Source organism: Ambystoma mexicanum, chromosome 12 (assembly GCF_040938575.1).
Source record: "Ambystoma mexicanum isolate Mex_15411 chromosome 12, UKY_AmexF1_1, whole genome shotgun sequence".
In the NCBI taxonomy this organism is placed as follows: Eukaryota; Metazoa; Chordata; class Amphibia; order Caudata; family Ambystomatidae; genus Ambystoma; species Ambystoma mexicanum.
In genome coordinates this window covers 92,278,405-92,297,030 of record NC_090936.1, presented here as the reverse complement: position 1 = coordinate 92,297,030, position 18,626 = coordinate 92,278,405, and the positions used below count along the sequence as shown (strand labels likewise).

Genomic DNA, 18,626 nt, shown 5'->3' with positions numbered 1-18,626 from the left:
TGGATGATATACTGATTTATTCCAACGACCCCCAGATCCATCAAGAACATGTAAAAGCAGTCTTACAGTGTCTACGTGAACACAAACCCCTGGCCAAACCAGAAAAATGTCTCTTCCATGTCCAAACCGTTCATTATCTTGGATTTGTGCTGAGCGCCAAAGGAATCGGAATGGATCCTGCTGAGGTCGACTCCATACTCTCTTGGCCAGCACCCACTACTGTAAAACAGATTCAATCCTTCCTGGGACTTGCAAATTTCTACAGAAAATATATCCCTACATTTTCTGACATACTGCATCCCATAGCAGCACTCTTAAAGAAGGATACACCGTTTAAATGGTCTACTGCTCAAGAGATGGCCTTTCAGCAGCTGAAACAAAGATTTACTCAAGGTCCAATCCTGGCCCAACCTGACATAAATCGTCCCTTTCTGGTGGAAACAGATGCATCTGACTACGCCATTAGTGCGGTCTTAAAACAAGAATTCGAAGACAAGATGGAACATCCTATTGCCTACCTATCCCGCACATTGACTCCCAGCGAGAGCCACTATTCTGTCCTGGAGAAGGAGTTATTGGCCATCCGACAAGCCTTTACCGACTGGCGCCACTTACTCTTGGGCGCTAAATATCCAGTGCAAGTATGGACAGATCATCGAAACTTGCAAGTCCTACAGTCCCTGGAATGCAGAAACAGTCGTCAAGCCCGTTGGGCCTTCTTTTTTGCCCGGTACCAATTCCGTATTCACCACTTTCCTGGAACTAATAACATTATAGCAGATGCCTTATCGAGGCGTCCTGACTATGAGTCTGTCGAAGCTCGTGCCTTTCCGAAGATGTTGCCTAATACTGTGTTTGTGGCACAAGCAAATTCCCTCCTGGAAGACGTCCGAGCCGAAACACCTTCTTCCGATCTCTGGAAGGATTACATCAGGAATAATCAATGGAACCTAGTAACGAAAGATGGTTATCTCTTCAAGGACAAACGACTGGCAATACCCACACAAAAACTGAGAGACAAAATCATGAATCTTTGCCATGACACCTTCCATTCGGGACATCGCGGCATAACTACCACTCTCCGCCTCATTCAGAGACAATTCTGGTGACAGAAGACGATTGCTGACGTAAGAACTTACATCCGGACCTGCGCAGTGTGCAATCAGAACAAACATGATAACAGAAAACCTGGAGGGCTCCTACATCAACCCGCATTACCAACACACCCTTGGGAAATTATCGCCACAGACTTCATCGTGGAATTGCCCCCATCCAGAGGATATACAACCATAATGGTTACCATCGATCTGTTTACCCATATGGCTCACTTCACACCTTTGTTCAAACTACCATCCTCGCTTGAATTGGCTGGGATATTCCTAAAACATACATTTAGGCTTCATGGATTACCTTCCAAGATCATCTCCGACAGAGGACCTCAATATATATCCCAGTTCTGGAAACAACTATGCCAAATACTAGGCATCCAGTGTGCATTATCTTCGGGATATCATCCTGAGACTAATGGGGCAACGGAACGAGTAAATCAGACCCTGGAACAGTACCTCCGCTGTTTTGCAACCAAGGTCCAGGATGATTGGTCACTTTTGGTTCCGGTAGCTGAATTCGCTTACAACAATTCTGACCATTCGGCTGCCAAGACAAGCCCATTATTTTGCAGTCAAGGATTTCATCCTTCACTTCTACCATCTGTCCTACCACATCCTACCCGGTTCCCTCAGTTGACTCCTGAATTGAAACACTAGTAAACGTACATAGGGATGTGAAGCAGCACCTGGAGAAAGTCAGGATAGCAGTCAATAGATATGCAGATACCAAGCGGAGACCTAGCCCTTCATATGAAATCGCGGATAAAGTTTGGTTATCCTCAAAACTTCTTCCTCGACATTTACGGCCTAATAAACTGGCCCCCAATTATTCTGGACCTTTCTCCATTAAGGAAATCATTAATCCAGTGGCCTTTCGACTTCAACTTCCAGAATCCTGGAAGAGGATACATCCGGTCTTCCACAATTCCTTATTGAAACCGTATGCATGATCCACCAGAACTACTCCTAGACCTAACCCAGTGCTCATCAATGACAAGATTGAGTTTGCGGTCCGGTCTCCAGGATATGTGATTCCAGATACAGACGGGGTCAGCTCCAATATTTGGTGGAAGGGAAGGGATAGCCCCCCAACGAACGCACCTGGGAACCTGTCTCAAACATGAATGCCCCCCGTCTAGTACAAAGGTTCCATCGAATCCATCCAGGTAAACCCGATGGTTCTGGGTTTAGGAGGAGGCATGCTGTCATGAACCACCGATTGCGCCACTTCTGGACTTCATGGTCCATGATGCACCGCAGCATGAGGTCAGTGATTCTTCCAACATGGCCCGCGGCCCAGAAACGCTGCGCTCTAGTCTTTGCGCGCAATGCTCTGCTTCCTAGAAAACAGGCACGCCCCCACAGCTCTGCGCGTCTCAACGCAACTGCTTGGAGTTGTTAGGCGTGTGTATCGAGTCCATGAACCATACTATTTTCCAGTTCCTTACCCCCTTTTTCTCCTTATCTCCCCTTATCCCGGATCACGTCTTGTGCTCTGTGCCGCAGTCTTCCGGGTACTCTCTGAGCATAGGACGCTTGCCCCTCCTCCTTCCTGGATCCCGTCTCTGAACATTCCTGGATACTGAACGCTATCCTGCTTAAGGCAGTCGGCTTACCTCACGCTGGAATCCGAAGACTCGCGCCCTACCTTTACAAGTCTCGAACAGTGAGGAAGAAAGCAAGTGCTCCCAAGAAGACCACAAGCAAGGACAAACGGGTGAGAAAGAAAGAAGCGTGTGACACCCAGGGCCCGACCCCCTGCTCAGACAGCAGGTAAGCATGCACCAACATGTGTTTACCCCCTCTGTGCCCACAGGCCATCCCACCTCCTCTGGTCCCCCCGTGATGTTCCCTTGTGCCCCTCACCCTTCTCGCACACAGGTGTTGCCTGTTTTGCTAGATTCCTCTACCCTGTTCCCCCTCCCCCTCTAGCCTACTTCTGCAGGAGTCTGTCATGATACATTCTGGTTTCACCATCAATGTCTTGTGGCTAATGCTGGATTTGACTTTTATGGATTTCATTGATTCATGGTGCATTGCCCTTTATCAACTCTCATACTGGACTCCCTTTGCATCTTGTAATCATGGTGGCCCTGAATCATGCTGTTCCCATTTTCATCTTGTATCCTGGCTTGCAACATTGTGTTACTACTGACTTCTGCAATTGTATTCGCTCTCCCCTCTTGCTTATCCACTCTTTTTGACTGCTTACTCTCTGTTCTCTCCTCCTCTCCCTTTCCCTATCTCCTCCCCTTACTTTCTTCTATGCACTTACTCAGAATTGCCCCTGGACCTAGTATGATATCAACCTCGTCTGCCTCCTCCCTCCTCCCCTTACTTGATTTATTTGCTCCCACCAGCATTATATGAAATGTCGTCAGGCCTAGTACGATAGTCGCTTGTTTTGTTCCTCCCCTCCTGCACCCCTCTCCCTCACCTTTTGTTTTTCTCTGGCTCTACCAAAAATGTCCTCAGGCCTAGTACAGTAGTCGCCTGTCTGTTTCCATTTCCTTCCCACTCTCCCCCTCCTTTTCTTATCTATGTCTTAGCTCTTGCACTCTCTGAAATGTCGTCAGGCCGAGTACAATAGTTAATTTCACATCGTTACTGTTCCTGGCCTGTAAGAATGTCTTTGTATTTTCCCTTGTTCCCTCCCTTGCCTTGAAGCGGTTTGAAACTCATTGTGTATAGGTGCTATATAAATAAACTGTCATATCATATCATAGTGTCCTGGAAGAGATTAGCAGGGCCACAGGGAAGGGACAACATCAAAGTAGTAATGAAATCTCCATCTCTCATCCAGGGTATCTTAGAGATGGAACAGAGGTCCATGCCCCCTAAAGAGCTATCCATCGCAATAAAGACGGCAGCTCCTGATTGGTTTCATCGGTATCCCAAGGGAATGACGGGTCAATCAGGGGCACAGGACGTACATCTCGCAATAATATTTCAACTTGCACACAGCCCCCCACCCCTCCTTCTTATTGCATGCCAGTAGAATCAATACCCGCATGGGTCATTATAATGACGGTGGAGGCCTGAGGACACAATATCCCACTGTGGATGGGATCCAGCACAGATTGTTGCAACTCAGTGAGCGTCAGGCGAGCGGCAACAATAGATCAAGGCCCGGGCGCCCCAGGCAGGGTCAGAGTGTAGTTCAATCTGCTCTCACTCCAGAAGTGGACTTAAGGGTGCTGCAAGCAACTCTGAACCCGCAATTGGGCGGCACCGTGGCCCAAACAGTACCCGGGGAGCGGGTGATGTCTTGGAACATTGCAGGGATTCATAAATATCTCCCTGATAATGACTGGTTAGCTTTTGTCTGGAGCTTTGACGTGATTTGCTTACAGGAGCCCTGGGCTTTGTATCCCCCTCATATTCAGGGATATCCTACTTTTTGCATACCAGCGGTCAAGGGGGCCAGGGGTCGCTGGAGTGGGGGCTTGGTGACGTGGGTAAACGCTGCCCTGTTTAAATCTGCCACTGTTATTGAAATGCACTCCCTGGATGCCCTTGCATTTAATATAAAGATGCAGGACGACTCAACGCTGTTGCTGATTAATTTCTATAATAGGGCCTTCATGGACAATGGAGTGGGACTCCTTGAGAAAATAACGGCCAAGGTACTGGATTGGAGACAGGGTCATACCGTGCAGTTGAAAATCTCAGTAATGGGGGATCTTAACCTGCAGGTTGAGCCCCTTTGTGGGTTAGTGGATATCCTTGGGGACTGAGCCCCTTGAATTCTGCTTTCCAGGTGAAGCAGCACAAGCATGCAGAGAAAATAGCTGTTATGTTCATGTCCGCTAACTTGAGGGCTCCTGGAGATGAGTACTTCTGGGCAGCCTTGGGTGGTAGTCCACCAGGCGCCGCGGAGACCGCTGTGGCACTTAAAATTGTGGGACACGCCAGGAAAAATGTGAGGTGGGATAGGCTGGACCTCATGGCGGTGTTGCCGCAAGCTTATGATGACATTATCCCACTGTAGGAGAAGTGCGCGAGGGCCGACACAAGTGACGCTGTGACATTGATTCCCCTTCATGAGAATATTATGACGTGTGCGGGGCAATATATCCCAAAGCCCACGAAGGCTGTCCAGATTCACACCAAGAAAACTTCTCCCTGGTATGACAGGGAGTGTAGTTGGTTGGCGTAAGGGCGCCTCTTAGAAGCTGCAAGGGACCCATTGTCCCGCCATTGACCCATTGTCCCGCCTGTAGGAGTGGGGGGGGGTGTGAGGTAGGCTAGAAGGGAATACCGCAGGTTATTGAAGGATAAGGAAAGGGGGTGGTATGAGGACTCTTGGAAGGCACTCCTGGAGGCAATAGAAAGAGCCATGTCTCAGTCTCTTACAGTCTTTTGTAATATAGGTTATTTCAACTTTAAGTAATCTGTATAAGCAGCAAGGTTTCCCTTCCCCAACTTTGCCTTGACCTCACTGCCAGCTGTTAGCCAAATAATTACCCAGACTCCTTGGTGCCACACTCTTGGTTTCAGGTAATGCTTGTACACTTGTATCGTAGGCAAGGTTGAACTTCTAGTGGGCTCACAGTAATTCTGCTTTCAATCTTAGTATGGGAATGCTCTTGGCTTTGGCAATGCTTGCGCTCTCTCCAACTGCAGATACAATGTTTAAACAATCAACTTCCTTTATCTACAATGGTAGTGTGAATAAAGAGGTCAAACTCACTCTTCGCTTGGAAAACAAAATTAGGCACACGTGATCACCTCTTCACAAGTTTTACAAGGTTTAAATTTTCAACAAGGTGTCCGAATTGACTCGACCCTTTTGTCATTCGACCCTTTTGAGCCGAAACTTTGACCTATAACCGTTCAACAATGGTTTTCCGCAATGTTCGTTCTGCTGAGAGACATGTGACCACTTCTTCATAAAGTCTAAGGGTTTAACAATGACTTTCAGCAGCATTTGCTTTCACACAAATAAAAGATATATTCCTGTTGACACGGAAGTGCTACTTTTTATTGTTCCCTTTTGTTAGGAACTCAACGAACAACTTGAGCTCACGTCTGCTTCTATGCAGGTGGATATTAAGCTCGATACTGTTGCCGGCAGTGCTTGCGCAAGTAATCAGAATGCCAGGTTTGACTCACCGGCTTCTCTGATCCTCTTTCCACGTGTTGCACAACTTATACTGCTTCTGGCTCACTTGAGACCCACACCCTTCCTCACTGAAGGTGTCTCTGACCCGGCCACTCGATTCTGGAGCCCCTCTCGCTCCTGAGACCCATGGCTTGACCACAGCTCCTCGCGTTGGTCTACGACACGTTTCCTGCACAGCAACCACTGCAATCAGGCTCACATGGAAAAATGCAGCCTCCCTGTGTGTCTTCCGCTGTGCAGCCACTGCACTTCAGAGTTTGGGGGATCAGCACCCTCACAGAACAAGCAGTGTGAAATCTGTTGCATTAACGTTCTGGTGTACCTCTAGTTCTCCCACTTCTGCTAGGATTGCCAACACTGTACCTTCTTCGTTCTGCCCCTACTGCTACTGCACGCACTCCCGCCACAGTTCCAGCTCCTTCTAATTGCCGGCACCTGAGAGGGCATTTTATGCCTTCCAGGTTACTTCAGGTGTGGGTTGTTAGGCTTAATTGCATGACTACTACTGCAGCATAACTCTTCAGTCTTCTTCCTCACCCTAGTACTTAAGGGATTTGTAATCCTCAACAACAAAATTAGTTATTTTAGGAAACTTCTTGATTTTAAGGGTAGATATATTTATTTCCCTTATAATCGTTTTAAGATGTACCTGTAGAATTTGTTGTTACAAAGGAAGACATTTTACTTAAGGCAATATTTCTAGATACTTTTACATTTTACCTTTGGGAGTAATCAGGATTTTTATCCTGAAATACCTTGAAGGGTATTTATGTTGTTAAGTCTGGCTCAGGTTTTATGGTACTTGTGCCCAACTCTACAGATCTTATATGTGGTTCAGATACATTATAATGACAATAAGGCATTACCTGTCTTGGCACCCCTAAAAGTTTCTCCATTTCAAAGGACAAATACTGTGTCTCATCCCACGGAATCTCCTCACCACCCTGGGCCTCGTCTCCTTCTAGGTGATCCTCCTGCGGTACACCACCCCCAAAGTCAGGATCAGGAAGCTCCTGCCTTTCCCTGGCCACCTGGGAGGAGAATTGAGGCAGGGTTTCAGTGAGGGATCCGTAGGATTCATCACATTACGCATTGGCAAGTGTGGAGGAGGCTGTTATCGGGTGGCTGGCATGCACCCAAGGGCCTCGAGTCAGCCTCCGGTGGCTTGCATGCACTAGAGAGCCTCAGGATGAGCTCCAATTGGAAATGGCGTGAATTAAGGCAGACTTACCGGAGCAGTTTGCGGGGTCACTAGGAGCCACAACAGAAGAAGTCCTGTGAGCGGTGAGGGAAACAGAGACGCACGTCTAATCCGTTGAGTTCACAGATTGTCAGTGAGCCCAGAGCACTATTTCCCCGCACGCATATTGCAAGCAGCACCCTGAGAGTGCACAACACTCGCGTAGAAGCAGAATTATGATAAAGCAGTGGAAGCATTACTCGCGTGTGAATGAAGGTGAGTCACACGTTACTTGTGAATACCAAACTATTGTAAAACAGCAGAAACAGCATTCCTGTGTGGGTGTAGGTGATTTCCAAGTTGGTTTTGAACATTAAACCAAGGAAAAGCAGCAAAACACTAGTAAATCAAAGCCAAATGACTGTACATTTCAAAGTGTGAGTTTGTGGAAAACCCAACCACCAGTGGGGGCACTTTTGTTAATAGTTAATGCCCAAGCCAAGAGAAACTGAAACCAAGGCAAATGCAATCTAGCCAATATTACCAACAGCAGAATGGGGCCAATGCAAGGAATCTAAACCCTGAAACGTGTTGCTCATATTGTATACAACATTTGGTACGAGCTGGGATTCACACACAGCCAAAATCAGGGTAGAGGCAGGAAGAGATCCTATCCCTATCAGTCTATGGTTACTTGTGCACTTGGGAACCAAGAGTGGCAATTAAGGCTGCCTTCTCGGAACCAATATCCAGAAGGAGAGGAGCATCATTTTGCAGAAGAATATTAAAGAGCATCAATGTGAATCCTGGTTTCCCTGAAAAGTTGTTGACATTTTTGAAGCTGCAAATTGTTGAAAGTTGTTGTAACCCCTTGTCAGTTGACATTGACCACAAAAGCACTTAGAGTAGTGAAAAGCCATTCAGGCAGGGGAGTATACCCGGATGGTTACTATTTGGAGATAATAGGCCTGGTATGGAAGTTAAAGGAGTGGTCTTGACAGAGACATTTTATGTTGTTAGTGGTGCCAGAGAAAGAGCTGTGCCTTCCTGTTACAGAGAAGTTGTATTTGTTTGAGTTGTTAAAATGGCAAATCATCCTGACTGAGACAATCGCTGTTGCTATCGAGGAACTGTGAATCTGTTTAAAGAAGAAGAAAAGAATTATATCTTTTGTGTTGGAAATTTCTATTGACAAGTTGAAGTTGCATCAAACTGTATTGGAACTTTTGTTGCGAATCAGGATTTCCTTGTGTTTCTTGAACTGTGAAGCAGAATCAATTTGCATAGGAGGAACTGGTGTAGTACTCAGGAAGATTTGTAGTTGCTTTCTCAGCACAAGGATTTTTAGTCATAGTTCGATCAGTCCCCGTAAAATTATTATCTGGATGTTGAAATGTTTATATTCTTGTACCATGGAAAGAGTCCTGAGCTGTTGTAGAGCTTGGATTGTGGTCTATAGTGTCAACCACACTAGTCATGAAGAGTCCTCCTTTTAACTGAATAGGAATGACAGCATTTTCAGTGTGATAGTAATGACATACTTTATTGCCAAGTTCTGATGAGATGTGTAGCACATGGTCGTATGATATGATATTTTATTTATATCGCGCTCATACACAAAAGTTTCAGAGCGCGATTATATGCTTAGTCCGAGCTCGTGCAGGGTTTCAACAAGTTCATGCTGGAACGTTTTTGCATTGATTAAAATATCTAAGTAGATAGGCAATGGCGTTTCCCGTTCTCAGTTGTGCCTGAAGACTCTTTCATACTCCTGACATCCCACCAAACTGTTGTACATTAGTAACTGTGCAACAGTGAGGATTGGTTGTGGCATTGTTGAAGAACTAGACTGTGCTTTAATGTTTGGGCCGTTCTCTAACCATACCAACCAGTGCTAACAGAGATACTAGCACAGAGTCTTCCTGACATTTATTTCCAAACGATATGTAGAAGTGATTTTCATTTTGAAGATGTTTCTTCTCAGTTTATTTGCTGCTTTACCAAGATGAACAGCCTTACTATCCGCATCGTATTCACATGCTTAGCTCAGTGCCAATCTAATATCATTGTCTTGGTGGTCACAATACAGCAAGAGGGGCCTCTACTTAAAGAAAAAGCTATCATGTTCAGATGCCTTGAGTCGTGGTTATCATCTAAATGATCTATTGGTGAAGGGATCGAATCCCATCTTGGAAAAGTTCAAGAAGCAATGTGAAGTGTTCCGTAACATGATTGAGCTCAATGGGTCTGAATCAGATGATGCAGTGAAAAGGAAAATAAAATATTGAGATGGATCGACGGATGTCCAGGACCTGGGGGGATTAAACCTTAATAAGGGGAAAGACATTTTTTATCTGCCCCAGCATGATCTAAGAAGGCATATTGGCAATTTTCCCTCTTACAAACTTTGTGATTGGTATTTGAAATTCAGGTTAAACTATTTACCAACTCTTGAGGTGACTGGTCATAAATTAGGACTTCATAAGGAGCTTCAAAGGTGTAAACTGTGTGGTACCGAATCCTTGGAGATCTTGTACCATCTGATGATGAACTCTTCGTCATTAATAAATCAAAATATCTTGAGTTTGGGACCTTTCATTTGCTCAACTTCTCAGATTCTAACGGAAAGTCTATGGAATAGATTAACGACAATCCCCCAGCTTTCGCTTATTTTGGCTCTGGTCAAATTGTTGATGGAAATATTTCTGAATTGAATAAGGTTGTAATGCAAGGTGAATATGATTTTTTTTTTAAATATATTTTTATTGATTTTACAACAAAGAAATTCAAACTCCCCCCTCTCTTTCTCCCCCCTCCCCCACTGGGATAGTCCTTCACCGTGCTCCGTACTCCCAGTGTCTCTACAACAGTTTATCTAAACATGTCTAATATCTTTATTTTGTGTGGGCACCACTGTTCCATATAGTCACTTTGTAAGTATTCCAGGGTCACTGCCCAATCATCCTTGAATTTTAGATGGTTCCCTTGAAGATTGTAGGTTATATGTTCCATCGTTATATGGGACCAAACTCTTTTTAGCCAGTCTAGAGCCATTGGTGGGTGTTTCTGCTTCCATTTCTGGGCTATTTCCAGCCAGACTCCAATTAACAAGCCCATAAAGTTTATTTTCTGAGTTTTGGTGAGGGTTCTATCGTTCAGGTCCCAAATCCCACATAGCCACACTTCCTCCCCCAGGTCCCCCATGTCTGGGAACATTAACTTAATGTGCGCCTTAACATCACTCCAATATTGTTGTATGTTAGGTCAGTCCCACCATATGTGCCGCCAATTGCCTCCCCCCACAATCCCTCCAACATGCCTTGGAGACACCCCTGTACATGGTGTGTAGTCTTTCTGGCATGTAATGCCATTGGAGGAGAATTTTCATCCACATTTCTTTTGAATGTATTGCTTTCGTTAATTTGGGTATCAGCTCCCATGTGTATACCCACCATTCCCTGGGTATCTTTTTCCTTAAGGTCTTTTCCCATCTCTTGATGTATGGCCATTGTACTTCCTCCTCAAGAGAATTTATAAATCTGTATATGTTCGATACCAGCTTCCTGGATCCATCGTTTTTCATAATATATTTTTCAAATGGGGTTAATTCTTTCACAGCGGCTTCTCTTATTGCGGCTGAATCTAGCCAGTGGTATAGTTGATCATATCTATATCTATCTGTGGCGTTGAGGTTCAATAGTGTGGTACAATCTTCAAATGTTCTTATCTGTCCTTCCTGGAACATATCCCCCAGCATTTTGCAACCTGCCTCCTCCCATTTTAGATATGCCTTCTTCTCGAGTCCTGGTGGGAATTCAGGGTTTTTAAATAGGGGCATGAAGGGTGCCGGGTTTTTTGTTAATGTGCCCTTCTTTGTGGCTTTGTCCCATATTTCTAGTGCCGACTGCATGATCTCACTTATTCGTAAATTTTCTATGCTTCCTCCCCAGCCATAGCAGGTGTCTCGTTGGTGTGGTAGCTACTGCCCTATCTTGTGCTGCCCACAGCTTCTCGGAGTTATCCGGTATCCATTCTTTCAAAATCCAGAGTTGGGCAGCCTCATAATATTTCCTAAAGTGGGGTAGTGCACATCCCCCATCTTTTCTAGCAGCTGTGAGAACTGTGTTAGCGGCCCTCTGTGTTTTCCCCTGCCATATGTATTCTGTAACCACTTTCGTTAGGGATTTAAAGAATTTCGGAGGTAGTCTTATTGGTAGGGCTTGAAACAGGTTCGTGAGTTTGGGAAAGATGGTCATCTTAATCACCGTCATCCGCCCCCACCGTGTTATTGCTAGTGGATTCAACTTCTCCAAGTCCATTTTTATTTGTTTTAGCATCGAGGGGTAGTTTTGGGCGTATAGATACTGAATTTTGTGTGTCAGGTTAATTCCCAAATATTTGACTCCCTGCTGTGCAATTTTTAAATGCAGTTTTTCTGGCATTGATCGAATCTGCTCAGAGTCTCCCGCTAGTATCAATGTTTCTGATTTTTGTCTGTTAATCTTAAGACCTGACACTGCGCCAAATGTTTCTATTTCCTGCATGAGAAGAGGGAGGGAGTTTTCCGGGTTCACCAGCATCACTAGCATATCATCTGCGTATGCAACTATTTTATGTTCTGAACCTCCCATGTCTATACCCTTTATTTCTTTTTTGCTTCTTATCCGCGACAATAGGGGTTCTAAAAAGAGGGCGTATAACAGGGGGGACAAGGGGCATCCTTGTTTCGTCCCCCTCTCAATTTGAATTTTCTCTGAGAGGGCTCCATTCACTGCAACTCTGATGGTGGGTGATGTATAGTTAGCTTTGATCATTTTAATGAAGGACTCCCCCATCCCCATTTTCTTCAATGTATGGAAAAGGAGCGACCACTCGGTCGAAAGCCTTTTCTGCATCCAAGGCCAGTATTATCTCTGGGGTTTGATACCTATTTTTTCCACAATATGAAGGACCCTCCTAATATTATCGTGCGTCTGTCTACCGGGGACAATGCCATTCTGATCCTGATGGACCAACCTCGGGAGTAGGTGAATATGATTTAAGACAGTTTTATGATGTATAATTAATGTACTATATTAATATAATTGAATTTGAGATACTCTGATATAGGATTAATTGTTGCTATGGGTATTTTTATCAAGATTCATGTATTTTGTTTTCTATGTTTATCGTTTTTTGAAATAATGTGTAACTGTACCATGTGAACTGAGAACATATAAAAACATATAATTATTAAATATAAGCATAGAATGTGGGGTACTTCCATATCAGGAAAGTAAGCAAGTATCCTGTGTTTCAGTTTTGTGGAATATATATGCCTCCTGAAAGATCACTGCCAAAGTTCTTTCATCCTCATGCTGTCCAGGTTGCATAGGTCAACAAGTTTAAATCTGGGTGCCATCTTATTGTACGTTCGAGCATCTTCAATGTATGATATAAGTTCTGCAAATGCAGTAACATTATTAATTTGGTCCATCTCAGTTTCTTGTGTTGTTTTTTGTCTCTTCTCTATTCTATAATAATACGAGGCAATGAATATGGTACATAGCATTTTGTTTTATAAGATCACCTGCACCCAGTTTAGCCAGCAGGGGTTCCTGCGTAGTAAACTGGCTCCCGGAGGAGAAGTCTCTCCACATTAACATCTTGGAGCTCCGCACGGTGTTCTGGGCCCTCAGGTCCTTTCTTCCGTCCCTCAAGGGCAAGGTGGGGAGGATCTTCACCGACAACACCACCACGATGTTCTACATCCGGAAGCAGGGCAGAACCAGGTCCCCGGCCATATCCAAGGAAGCCCAGGATCTGTGGCATTGGGCCGTCGCCCAAGGGATATTTCTGGTGCCTCTTCATCTGGCAGGAATAAAAAACATGATCGCCGACTCACTCAGCAGGGAGCTGCGCTCGTGCCACGAGTGGGAACTAAGCCAGGATCAAGTGGATCTACTCTTCCGACGATGGGGCGAACCCCAAATCGATCTCTTCGCGACGGCGACGAATTCCAAGTGCCGGAGGTTCGCCAGCAGGTTCCCCCAGCCGAGGAGCATGGGCGATGCTTTCTCGTTCCCCTGGGACGGCCTATTTCTTTATGCACTCGCTAGATGTAGCTAGAGCGCTGAAGTTCTACGTGGACCGCACAAAGAGTTTTCGGAAGACGTCACAGCTGTTTGTGAACTTTGGGACTGTGAATCAAGGGAAGGCCCTCTCGAAGACTTCCATTTCCAGATGGCTCTCCGGCTGCATCATGCACTGTCACCGGTTGGCAAACCGACAGCTGCCCGGCCGTCCGAGAGCCCATTCGACCAGAGCGATCGCTGCTACCACGGCGTTCCTGTCTGGTGTGCCCCTACTGGACATCTGCAGGGCTGCGACGTGGAGGTCGACGCACACCTTCACAAGATTCTACTGCGTTGATCGGGACTCCAGGGAGGAGTCTAGGGTCGGCCAAGCAGTGCTGCGCAACCTGTTCGCCTAAGGTGAGCCTGGTGAGAAGGTAAGAGTTGCTTAATGTTGAGTTGTTGTATTGCTTAATGTTGAGCCTGTTGCCACTTTCTGTGGTTGTGCATGTGTGTACTGCTATGTATTCTCTTATTCATGAGCATGTGAATCCATGCCAGACCCCATGCTGGAGAAGGAACAAGTTACTTACCTGTAACTGTTGTTCTCCAGCATGGGTCTGGCATGGATTCACATGCGAACCCTCCCGCCTACCCCTCTGCGGCTCTTCACTTGGTCATACTGCCACTTTACGTGCTACCAAATCTGAGGATGGCTGCCGGAGGCGGGGCTTAGGGAGAGGGCAGTCATTGGCTGGGGGCAGTATGACCCAGAGACCAGTGATTGGTTACCACTAAGAAAGACAGATCAGAAACGAAACTGATACTGATTTTTTTTCTATACCGAGGATTCCCGGCCTGACGACGGGGAATATTCATGAGCATATGAATCCATGTCAAACCCCATGCTGGAGAATAACAATTATCCGAGCCTGCTTTTTTGAATGTCCGCTATTAGTGTTGGGGCGGGGGGGAATGTGGGATAGCCTCATAGTCAAAATAAAATCTTTCCATATGTAGTATATGTGCTCCAGGTGTCATGCTTCTATCATCAATAGCACAATTCTTCCAAATATTTCACCAATCTGCTGTACTATAAGGGTGGCAGATGTATGGGCAGCTGGGGGCGGGTGGGCTAATCGAACTGAGTCAGAGGCAGGTGGCAATTTGTTATTGATGTTATTAGTATTATTATTAGACTAATAATAATAATGCTAATGCCTTGTTTTTCATATAGCACCCATTTGCACATTCTGGAAGATGTTCATAGCAAGTGCAATAGCAAAGACCAATGTGGCAAAGCTAACATGTAAGATGACAGAGAGAGTGAGGCCCACTTGGGTTCTAGCCTTTAACAAGCAGGTTGCACACAGGCTGACACAATTGGCGCATTTACTGACGGAACTAGGTCACTTCCTTGCTTGTCTAGCTTTAACAGTGCTACAGAGCTGTAAGGGGCATAACAAATCGAGGGGGGCTAACATTGTATCACAAAGTAAAATTTGGGGGCAGGGCCTAAGAACTGCCTGGAGCGGCCTTAGAATCCCAATTAACTAAGGAACCTATAAAAGACGAGAGGGGAATGGGGGCTTGTAATTAAAGGAGGTGGCATAAGGTTCATACTTGGAGTGAAAGGGAATAAAATCCATTTTAAAAGGTGTGTAAAATACAACCAATGTGCAGTTAAAAAATAAAGAAAAATAAATACATTCAAAAATAAAATCGAAATCAAATCAAAAAAGGTCAATCCACGTTGCAATCCCTCCGTTCTTCTGATGGAAATGCACCATTCTTATGTATTTATTTTATGAAATCATAATGACAATGCAGTATGTTGCAGAATCAAATAATGTATTCTCAATATTATATCAGTATTATAAAAACAAATAATGTAAGTAAAAATGTCTGTTAATGATGATGTCATTGTGAACATAATGGAAAGCAACTTCTACTGGGAGAGAGCAGTTTTGTCACTCAATATCTTTGTATTTATGTTAGCACGTTAGGTTATCAGGTTGGGGACGTCAGTTCAGGGAGCTCTGGCCCAAGCCCAATTTTTGGAGGATGCAGGGCTAAGGCCGGGCTAGCCCTGGCCTACTTAATGCCTTGGTGGTAACTTAAATTGTGAGGTGGAAACTATCTGTGAGTAGAGGCCTGAACTGTGTTTTTTGATACTTTTGTGCCCGTTGTGCCTCTTGCAGGATGGAAAAAGGCAACTGGTGAGTCGCGACCTGGACACCACCTGGGTAGACTTTGTCCAGTTTTACATTCAAATTGGCGGCGAAAGCTCTTCCTGTAACAAGCCTGACAGCAGGGAGGAGGGTGTTCTCCTACAATACAGCAACAATGGAGGCATCAGCTGGCATCTCCTGGCAGAGATGTACTTCTCGGACTTCAACAAGCCCAGGTGAGTTGGCATCCACCCTTCCCGTTGTCAGAAAAGTGCCTGGGTTCCATTCCCTGCACCGGGCTGAGAGTATGCAAGGTCTTTACTGGGTCGCCGTACTCTGAGTGGCAGGCAGCCCATTGGGAACTAGGGTGTCACGTGTTCCTTTGTGGGACCTTTGAACCTTTGATAAATGGCAGCTTGCCCGATGGCTTGTGGGTTTCCCTGATAAGCAACTGTGAGTCTTCTCGCATGACTTACAATTAGATGCAAACATAATAATAGTAGGTGTAAATTCTTACAATCTAAAGACAAAAAAGTTGTGTTAACTTGAAACTCCCCATTCAAAAAGGTTGAAGAATGTGTCTGCGTGTGTGCGTATGTGTAGGATGTCTAGGGGATGATCATAACTTTAATCAGAGCTATCTTGATGAAGAACTACGTTGTAAAGAGTTCACAGCTAAAGCCGCTCTAATTATAAGCCACTTCTGAATCCCTCATGCTCTTGGCTTTACTAAACGTCCACGTTTGCAGGCGGTAAGGCCACGTATATTTGCCCTCTGCCTTTACTAACAAGTGTTAATTGTGGAGAACCTAATGTCGGCTGACCAGATTGTCAATACGAAAAACCGGGCTGGCCAACAACATAAAGGACTACCCCTCACACGTCTCCCCCAACCCTGCATTCCCCCTTCCCCCACATCCACCTCCTTTATATCACATCGTTTTTCCAGCACCGCTCCTGCATATCACTTGCTGGTTTTCACCGTGGATGTGGAAATAAGCATTGATACATATTCCTTCCTTTATGCCACGCCAACATTCTTAGTCTATTTTATTATTACCTTTATAATTGTTGCCTACCCTCATTTTTCCCCAAAACCGGAACTGTCACCCTCCCTTTCCCCAAAACTGGAATGGGGTTGTTAAATTTAAAAAGAAAACTCTCAGGACGGGGGACGGAAGGCAGGATTCCGGGACCGTCCTGGCAAACCCGGGACATCTGGTCACCCCTAACCCAATGTTACAGCATCGACCTGTTCCCTCATCTGGGGGAGAGGGCCGAATGAAGCACCTCGCCCCCTTTCATGACTGAAGAAACGTCACCCCATCACGCCAGTGCTTTCCACACTCCATTGGCTGCCCTCCGCCCGGCATGTTCCGCACACCAAGCGTCTCCCGCACTCCACAACCTAAGGTCAGGACTTGCAAATTGCAGCACTTCATTCCTGCCAGCGACCTCTACGGACAAGCTCATATTCACTTCCCAATTCACACTTATGATCCGGGGGAAGTGCCTTTGTTATTCCTGTATCCCAGCCCTGGAATCACCTCAGTTGACATTTTGGGTCCATTCTCGACCCCCGCGAACTGAAAATGTACCCGTTCCAACAACATTCTCGCCCTAATGAACATCTGCAAAGGGGTCTCATGTAACATCACTGTGGGTGAACTCGAACCTCTTTGCAGGCAGCACTGTTTACCCGAGGCCTGGTTAGCAACTGAAGAGCAACTGATTAAAGAGACCCAGTGGCGCTGCAGGCGATGTGCATCTTGCCGAAAGCTGCACCATTTCCATCAGCTGACACTCGTCATGGATTCGTTTTGCTTTTAATTGTTGGGGATCGATCGATGTCACATGTATGCCAGAAGAATGTCTACAGGGCACTGTCCACACGCTGGTTGCCCTTGGGATGGAATATTGCATGAATGCTGGTGTGCACTCCCCCAAACGCCCCTGTCTGCCTTCTGCATTCCCCTCTGCCTGGTCATACCAAGGATAGGGAAGGACCGGCTCTTGGGGAGTGCACATGTAAGTGCATAGTTTTGTGAATCAAAAATGATCATACCTCTGATCTGATCCACCCATGCATGCATAATTCCTTCTTACGCACATGTTCTGCAGCTGACATTATAGGGGCCGATGGGTAACCTCTCCAATGGATGCGAGTGGCCCTCCGTCTCTGGCTCAAACCCAGGGCATTCTAGTTCTGAATGTGCGTCTTTGGTGAGGTGTCCATCAAGGGTCTACCCTGCAGGGGATGGAACAATCTACTCTCCAGGACCAAGTATATGAGAAGAGAGATTGTCCACCCTAGTAGGTCGGTAACAGGAGGTTTGGCCCCAGTAAATTTAATTGAGGGAGAATTAGTTGAATTTTATTTGCTGCATTTTACCGCAAATGTGTGTGGTGGTTAATGGAATAATAAAGATAGGGAGTGATTTATGGGAGGTCTCCCCCCCTGCATACATTTGCGCTAAAATGTGATTAAAGAAAGAAATAAAATGCAACCAATTCTCTCGCGATGAAATACATTCGAAGAAATCACACAGAACCAGTAGGTCAGCTGCTGAATGCTTGCTCCATGCAAATCACCACTGTGTCTTCACTGTAGGCTTTAGATACATCTACATTATCTTGCCCACCGCCTTATCAACAAGAACTCAGTTGCAAGGGAAAGGCCTTTCTTTTCATTGGTCTATCAGGGGTTTAGCAGGGCTCTGCAGCCTTTGGCTCTCCTGATGTTTGGACTACAACTCCCATGATCCCTCTCTGTTGACTATGCTGTCTAGGGGTAATGAGAGTTGTAGTCTAAAACACCTCGCGAACCAAAGGTTGGAGAGCCCTGGTTTAGAGCGAGGTGGGGAGAGGGTGATAACAAACCTCTCCCATGTCCAACTATTGGGGTATCTCTCGCTAAGGGTTATGGCCACTCAGGAAGTACACATTAAAGGGCCAAGTTATGCCCTCAGAAGTGTGATCCCTCTGGGG

The 18,626-nt window shown here is 45.7% G+C and overlaps 1 protein-coding gene across 2 annotated transcripts in view; it reads left to right on the top strand.

Moving 5' to 3' along the window:
- The window catches only part of RELN (reelin), a 2,335,047-nt gene that overhangs the window by 1,829,701 nt on the left and 486,720 nt on the right, over nt 1-18,626 (top strand). For both annotated transcript variants that reach the window (XM_069628072.1, XM_069628071.1), the window contains exon 25: nt 15,669-15,874. In XM_069628072.1, the coding sequence (XP_069484173.1) occupies nt 15,669-15,874 (206 nt within the window). The remainder of the gene's footprint in view (nt 1-15,668; nt 15,875-18,626) is intronic.